Here is a 7,670-nt window from a genome sequence, read left to right as displayed (position 1 = left end):
ACTGGAATAAAACTAAAATTTTATTACACTTTTGGAAAGGTTGGGAATTATGGTTAATGACGTGCAATTTTCCAAAGAAGGCATCTTACAAAAATTTAAGGCCACATTAGACGTATACTTATTATACCACCATGTTTGTTAAATCCTGGATTTCTTTATTATTATTTTTATTATAAAAATTTTATAATGATATTAAATTTTTATTATTACTTTTACCTATGATAAATTTATGAAATAATTTCTTAAATTGTTTTACTAGTCATTATTTTTTAATAAAAAAACTAATTTATATTATTTTAAAAAAGTAGTCTATATGTTTGCATGAAAATCTAGACAAACTACAAGAAAACCGCCCGCATTTCACTTGGGTCGTTTAAAAACAAAACGGTCTTGTTGAAAGCGCTGGCTTGCGGAGGGTAATGAATATGCATCTCCCCGCGTTTCCCGAACTCCATTGCGTAGCCGCCGATCGCCATATTGAGCCCTGAGAGAGGTGCGCTGCAGCGTGTCGGCGCCGCTCAAAATGTAAGTACGCGGCCCCCATCTGCTTTTTATCGCCGTTTTTGGGTCTAAGTTCGGTGCATGGCTCACCAAACGGGTCTCCATTTCTATTAGTGGGTGATTGTTTCTTTTTAGCTGCGTTCAGACGGCGACTGCGCTTTTATTTATGGAGCCGCGATATACCCTTGTACGTTCGTCCACCATCGCTATATAAATTATTGTTTTTCTTTTCAATAGATGACAGCACAGAATTTAAACTAAGGTTAGTTGGATCTGTGTTCCCTCGTTTGGTGAAAGAAATCGCATTGTCGGATGGGAAATTGACGTTTGAAAGAGAAAGCTTGAATACATTATTTTTTTCCTTTCTCTTTTTTTTTTTTTTTTTGCAACGCTATGCCTTGTACAGATGTATCGCCGATCCCAGGCACACAAAGACGACGGGAATACGAAGGCAAAGTGTTCAGATAGCAAAAGATTCGCACATAAGCATCGTTATAACAGGATTTCCATATTTGCATTTGCGAAAAACATATGTTAGGGGTGGACGGTGCTGGCATGTTTATGTAGGAGTATGGGCGCCTGGCGCTGAGCAGCAGTTGAAATGACAATGATATAGCAATAACGTGTTTTTGTTTATGTCCAGAAACGGGTGGACACAGTATGTCCCGGCAAGCAGAAGCGCGTTTATAATTACAGATATTTGAAAGTTTTTTCACCGCCGTCAACCCGCGGATTCCCGTCTGCTACAGTTTTGATTCTTGAAATACTTATATAATTTGCAAAGAATGTTTCTCACGTAAACACACGTGACCTCTTTGCAGTTCGAAAGCATGACCCAGACCGTGCAAGCGAACGGGGTGCAGCCCCTGAGTAAGACGTGGGAACTCAGCCTCTACGAGCTGCAGAGGACCCCGCAGGTAAGACCCCCAACGTCAAGACGGCTTCCGAAATGCATGTCTACTGTGCGTGAGCATAACACAAAAGCATGCTCTTAAAATTAAGGGAAGGGAAGTTTGTTGCGTGGAATTTCGCTTCAGTCAATGCCGAGTTGAATAGGCTTGTAAACTTTTAATATATTGTTGATCAGATTGTACCTCCTAAGCAATTAGTGCAGCGTTATGGATTGGTCGTTAGCATAACGTTAAGGACTGATCCTGAATAGGGTGTGTGATATGGTGGGTGCAGACAGGGGTGTCATTCGATGACCTGTGGCACCCCCTTTGGTAGGAGGCCATCACAGATGGATTGGAGATCGCTGTGTCGCCCCGCAGCCTGCACAGCGAGCTCATGTGCCCCATCTGCCTGGACATGCTGAAGAACACCATGACCACTAAGGAGTGTCTACACCGCTTCTGCGCTGACTGCATCATCACTGCACTGCGGTCCGGGTGAGCAGGAGTTCCCAGCTCTCTTGTCTCCCCATGCTTGTGTCTGGCTGTCTATCACTCTATTTCTCTGCCTGGCTGTCTGTCTCTCTGCCCGGCTGTCTGTCTGTCTCTCTCTCTCTCTGCCCGGCTGTCTGTCTGCCTCTCTCTCTCTGCCCGGCTGTCTGTCTGCCTCTCTCTCTCTGCCTGGCTGTCTGTCTCTCTGCCCGGCTGTCTGTCTGCCTCTCTCTCTGTCTCTCTGCCCCGCTGTCTGTCTGTCTGTCTGCCTCTCTCTCTGTCTCTCTGCCCCGCTGTCTGTCTGTCTGTCTGTCTGTCTGCCTCTCTCTCTCTGCCCGGCTGTCTGTCTGTCTCTCTCTCTCTCTGCCCGGCTGTCTGTCTGTCTCTCTCTCTCTCTGCCCGGCTGTCTGTCTGCCTCTCTCTCTCTGCCCGGCTGTCTGTCTGTCCCTCTCTCTCTCTGCCCGGCTGTCTGTCTGTCTCTCTCTCTCTCTGCCCGGCTGTCTGTCTCTCTGCCCTGCTGTCTGTCTGTCTTTCTCTCTCTCTCTGTGCCCGGTTCTCTGTCTCCGTCTCCATCATTCCCCCCCCCATTTTGTGTTGTTTGTTCATTTTAAAATTTCCTCTGAATTTTACAATCCACCAATCTTCCATAACCACTTACCTAGTACAACCTGGAGCCTCTGCCTGGAGGCGCAGGGCAGGAGTCGGGAACCACCTGGATCAGATGTCATTCTGTGACGGGCCTCACACACTGAGCAATTTAGAAGCACCTGGCGGAAGCCTGTTTGAATACAGGGAGTTAATGCAGATTCCCAAAACAACCAGAATAACCTACGTGTCCCATCACCCTCCTCTCTTTTCGTTCTCTTTTATCTGTTTTGTATGTTGAATAGGACTTGCCCCCCTGCATTTTAATAGTGGAGTTCTTGAGACTGGCCTGAAACACTAGAAGATCCCTGCTCACAAACTAGGTCTGCTTTAGAACCTTCTAGAAAGCCCTCAAATACAGTGTTTATTGGCGCATTAACGTTATTTTTGTCCCCAAGTTTATATTTGAAAAGTTGTGATTTCCTCTGGGAATTAAGATTTGCTACATGTTTTGGTTCTTTTTAGCATAGTTTCCTTGCTTTTAGTGTTGACTTGGCGATTTACAGTATAGGTGAACTGCACCTGCATTGTTACTGTAATATGAGGGGCTTAACAGCGCTAAGCGGGTAGCGTAGCTTGCAGCTGTTTGTTACGTTTAGTGCCGCTTCTGGGCTCTAATTGTGTCGGCGTGGGTTTTGTTTCCAAGATGCTGGTCAGGTGGATCGGTGACTGTCCAGTCAGTATGTTGTTGCTCTGCGGCTTCACCTCTATCTCTGGGTGTTCCCTGACTTAGGAAATGTTAGATCACTTCATCCTTCACGGGGAAAGAGGTTACTGATGGATTGTTCGGATTGTGGACCATCGTGTTAAACTGTACCTCCTAGATCTTGCATGGGATTGTCTGCTCATTCAAGCTGCTGTTTACACTATGCAGCCTAGCTACGGACTCTTAGCATTTCCTATTTAATTATGACATGTTCATTTAGGTTTCATCTTGTGTGGGTTAATGTCCGATAAATCTGAAGAAGTTCTGTGACAGGATTACATGGCTCTGCTCACACGTTTTAAGGACAGGAAGTTACTTCTCAGCAAAGGATAGATGGGCATCGCTTTTTGAGAAGCTCTGTTTTCAGCAGATTACTGTTTAGGCACTTGGGCTGCATGTGTGGATTTGAGGTGCCCTGCTTTGGATTTGGCTAGGAGAGAAACACTGTCTCTCGCCGACCTGAGCCGACGCTCTCTGCCTTTCCAGGAACAAGGAGTGTCCGACCTGCAGGAAGAAACTGGTGTCGAAGCGCTCCCTGCGGCCCGATCCCAACTTCGACGCCTTAATCAGCAAGATTTACCCGAGCAGAGATGAGTACGAAGCGCATCAGGAGAGGGTCCTGGCCCGCATCAGCAAGCACAACAACCAGCAAGCCCTCAGCCACAGCATCGAGGAGGGCCTCAAGATCCAGGCCATGCAAAGGTGGGGACCCTCACTCTGGACTGGGCTGCTTGCAGTTACTGTCTCATTAATTTGTTTATTTTGTTTATTCCCAAATTGATTTATAAGGAAAATCCATACTTAACTGTAATTGGGCTCAGTCTGCTAAAATCAACATATTTTGTACTTTGTTTAAATGAGTCGCTGTCAGTTTTGTGCAGGGCTGATGCTAGGGTAGTTTGTGGCTCAGCGGGTTAATACTCTGCCTTTGAACAACCCCCCCCCTAAAAAAAAAAAAAAAATTACCTGACCCTGCCCTCGGACCCCAAGCCTTGCTTTAAACTGCGTGTGTGTGTTTGTGTGTGTTTTAAATGGAGAGACAGCTAGCTAGGATATGGAGAATGCAGCATTCTAATGTACTGGTACGAATGACGACAGACGGATAATGTCATTTAGAATTTGGTCCTTAAGGGGCAGGGTTGCCACCTTTAATCTGTAGAACAGGATGCCTCCCCACCATGTTTCTGATGCTGTGACGAAACAATCTGCTGGCTGAAGATCGAACTGTCAGTCAATCTGTTAATCTAATCTAGTCCAATCTAATCTATTTTTTAAACCCTGTGATGACATCACTTCCCATGAAGAACAGATTTGACAGAACTGAAGGGACCCCCTAAGCGTGGCAGAGGTGTTATGACGGACTTTACTGATGTACTTGCCACTCCCACGCAGGCTGCAGAGGGGGAAGAAGCACCAGATAGAGAACGGAAGCGGGGCGGAGGACAACGGCGACAGCTCCCACTGCAGCAATGCATCGGTGCACAGCAACCAGGAGGCGGGCCCCAGCATTAAGCGCGCCAAGACCTCGGACGACTCGGGGTTGGATATGGACAACGCCGCGGAGAACGGTGCTGGGGACGCAGCCCTGGAGGGAGCCAGTGAGATCGAGCTGGTCTTCCGGCCTCACCCGACGCTGATGGACAAGGACGACGCGGCGCAGACGAGGTGAGCGGCCCATTACCCACAATGCCATCCTGTTCAGTCTCCTCTTCTTCCTCCCTTGAATTTCTGGCACTTTTCCGTCCATTCAGAAATTTTGTGGCTAAGGGGTTTTAATATTCTGGACACCTTAGTCTGTTTGGTCTTTGAGTGTGCAGCATCACTCATCAGTAACCTGCTTCAGTGTCGAATTCGTGCCCAGGTACATCAAGACCTCGGGAAATGCCACGGTTGACCACCTGTCCAAGTACCTGGCCGTGCGGCTGGCTCTGGAGGAGCTCCGCAAGAACGGGGACGCCAGCCCCATCAACGTGGAGGCGGCCAGTGAGAAGCAGTACACCATCTACATCCCGACCACCAACAGCCAGTTCACGGTACGCTCACCGAAGCGGCCCTGTGACACGACTCGGTGGGTTAAGATGCCGTATCTGTGATCTGAAAAGCGCTGGTTGGAGTCTCACGGCTGGTAGAGTGCTTTTACCGTTGGGCCCTTGAACGAGACCCTAATCCAGGGACTGACTGACCCTACTTACTCAGTTGTGTGTTGGTTTTGATGAAAGTCTTCGCAATAAATAAAATACAAATTTTAAAATAACCCCTTTAATGAAATCAGTTAACTTACATGAAATTTTTGCACCTGTCATAACGTTGGGTTGAGCACCAGGGGGCTTGAGGTCTCCACCCATTCTAGGGAGCTCAGGCGGTTGTATTGGCTGGTTTTGATTATTCGGGGGGGTTACAACCACCCATAATTACCGCACATGCCTGTCATATGGAGATGAATCCAGGTCAGTAGCTTCATGTTGGACAAACGGAGCCCAGATTGTGCTCAGTCCTATTCTGATCCAGCTTGTCGTTCCACTGCAGGTTCTGAATGGATCCTTTTCCCTGGAGCTCGTCAGCGAGAAGTACTGGAAGGTCAACAAGCCGATGGAGCTCTACTTTGCCCCCACCAAAGAACACAAATAGTCTTTTTTTCTGTGGGAAGGGCCAGACAGACTGACAGCTGTCCCCCTCGCTCTCTCTCTCCGTCCCCTTCGGATCTGTTCATTTCAGAAGCAGCTGTTTCTGACTAACTGTGGCTGTCCCTTTGTTTTTGTATGTACCAGTGTTGAATATTTCTGTAGGAAGATGATTTCATGTTCAAATAATGCACTTTTTTTTTAGTTAGAAAATATTTTCCTTCATACAGTAGCTGCTATTCTCACAGGATCAAACTCTCCCACCAGCCTTTTCTCGCTCTTTCTCTCCACCCCCCCCCCCCCCAAACCTTTATCTGTGTCTTCATGATGTCTGTTTCTACAGCATATGGGTAGTAGGTACTGAAGGAAGCAGGTTTGGTTTTGGTTGTTTGTTGTGCAATTGTGTGATTTTTAAAAATGTACAAAGGGATAAATCGTTCAGAGATTTGATTTGGACGGCATGGCGGGTGGCTTTTCCTGTGGCTTCACCGTGAAAGGAATTGCCATAGTTTTTTTTTTTTTTTGAAGATACACCTGATCTTCACTGTGTAATATGTGCTTATTTTTCATATTAACTGACTTACTTCATAACATGAATTTTTGTAAAGTTAAAAAAAAAGGGTAAAAACCTGCTGTTCCACAGGTGTTTCTTGTTGGTCATCCTTGAAAAACACTGAGACTGATTTGAAAGGGTGAATTTCAGAAAAAAAAAACACCATACAGGTATACATACCTATTAATTACAGCATGTTTGATTCTGCGTTTTGAGGTTTTGGATAAAAAGAGGTTGTTGTTCATGTTTGGGGGGTGGGGGAAATGTACACAACAATAGCTACTGGAAAAACATTAAAAACATGTACAACCGACAGTCTTTTTTCCTTAGATTCCTCCACCTCTTACCTGTTTACCCTGGTCGGGGGGGGAGGGGGGTTAGAGGAATGGTGCCTTAAAGGCATTTGCCACATTTCTAGTGCTACATCTCACTCTGTCTGCATGAGTATGTCCACTAAGACAGGTGTGACGAACCTTATCCATGGAGAGTCGGTGTGGGTTTCTGGGATGGCCTCCCAATCGACCAATGAAAAAACAGAAGGTTCTCAACGCCAGTCCTGGGGACCCACTGCGATTGGCTGATTGAGAGATCATCCCAAAAAGCCAGAGGCTCTCCACGCATCAGGTTCCCCACCCCTGCACTAACACCACGCAATAGGGCTGCCCTCTGAAACGCAACGATCCCAATATTCGGTCGAAGACCTACGAGTTGACTTTAATTAGTCAGTGTGCATTACAATATATTTCAATGAGGAATTATAAATAAGGAGAATCATAAATATATTATTCTAGCAGGGTGCTTTAAAAAAAAAAATCTGGGTAGTGATGTGCGGGCTTACCCATAACCAGATGGGTGTGGGCCGATCAGGTCAGTGACAAAGCAGCGTTTTAATGAAATTATAAATAACTTACAGAAACATTGCATACAACCGGCTTTGCCTTACAGCATGGGCGGGGAACCTGATCCATGGAGGGCCAATGTGGGTGCGGGTTTTTGGGATGAGCTCTCAATCAGCCAATCACAGTGGGTCTCCAGGATTGGAGTTGAGAACCACTGTTTTATTATTGCCTGACGGAGAGGTCATCCCAAAAACCCGCACCCACAATGGCCCTCCATGGAACAGGTTCCCCAGCCCTGCCTTACAGGTTCCCTGAAATGCGTGCAATAGGCGAGGCTGAGATTTTTAGTCCACCTACAGGAGACCAGGTGCATTCAAGTTCAATTCAGCTGGGTGCAAGTTAATTAAAGACTTAATGAAAAAA

At 46.5% G+C, this 7,670-nt stretch overlaps 1 protein-coding gene across 3 annotated transcripts; it reads left to right on the top strand.

Moving 5' to 3' along the window:
- The first annotated feature begins 395 nt into the window (after positions 1 to 395).
- rnf2 (ring finger protein 2) lies at positions 396 to 6,723 on the top strand. Of its 3 annotated transcripts, none has more exons than XM_023804547.2 (7): positions 396 to 525; positions 1,323 to 1,418; positions 1,729 to 1,889; positions 3,721 to 3,936; positions 4,627 to 4,899; positions 5,096 to 5,267; positions 5,761 to 6,723. In XM_023804547.2, the coding sequence occupies exons 2-7, from the start codon at positions 1,332 to 1,334 to the stop codon at positions 5,860 to 5,862; spliced, it is 1,011 nt and encodes a 336-aa protein (XP_023660315.1). In that variant the 5' UTR covers positions 396 to 525; positions 1,323 to 1,331; the 3' UTR covers positions 5,863 to 6,723. The 3 variants fall into 3 exon arrangements, with proteins under 3 accessions (XP_023660315.1, XP_023660313.1, XP_023660314.1); XM_023804545.2 differs by having other exon boundaries at positions 5,078 to 5,267; XM_023804546.2 differs by lacking the exon at positions 396 to 525 and adding an exon at positions 610 to 763 and having other exon boundaries at positions 5,078 to 5,267.
- Positions 6,724 to 7,670: the final 947 nt, after the last annotated feature.

The sequence above is a fragment of the Paramormyrops kingsleyae genome, chromosome 15 (assembly GCF_048594095.1).
Source record: "Paramormyrops kingsleyae isolate MSU_618 chromosome 15, PKINGS_0.4, whole genome shotgun sequence".
Taxonomy (NCBI): domain Eukaryota; kingdom Metazoa; phylum Chordata; class Actinopteri; order Osteoglossiformes; family Mormyridae; genus Paramormyrops; species Paramormyrops kingsleyae.
The sequence above is the reverse complement of the archived record's forward strand: the minus strand, read 5'-3'. Positions and strand labels throughout refer to the sequence as shown.

Excerpts from the sequence above, each read along its gene's own strand:
- rnf2 (XM_023804545.2), top strand. The coding sequence starts at position 1,332 with ATGACCCAGACCGTGCAAGCGAACGGGGTGCAGCCCCTGAGTAAGACG. Across the intron at positions 1,419-1,728 it reads AGCTGCAGAGGACCCCGCAG|GAGGCCATCACAGATGGATT; the intron begins GTAAGACCCCCA and ends CCCCTTTGGTAG. Across the intron at positions 5,268-5,760 it reads CCACCAACAGCCAGTTCACG|GTTCTGAATGGATCCTTTTC; the intron begins GTACGCTCACCG and ends GTTCCACTGCAG.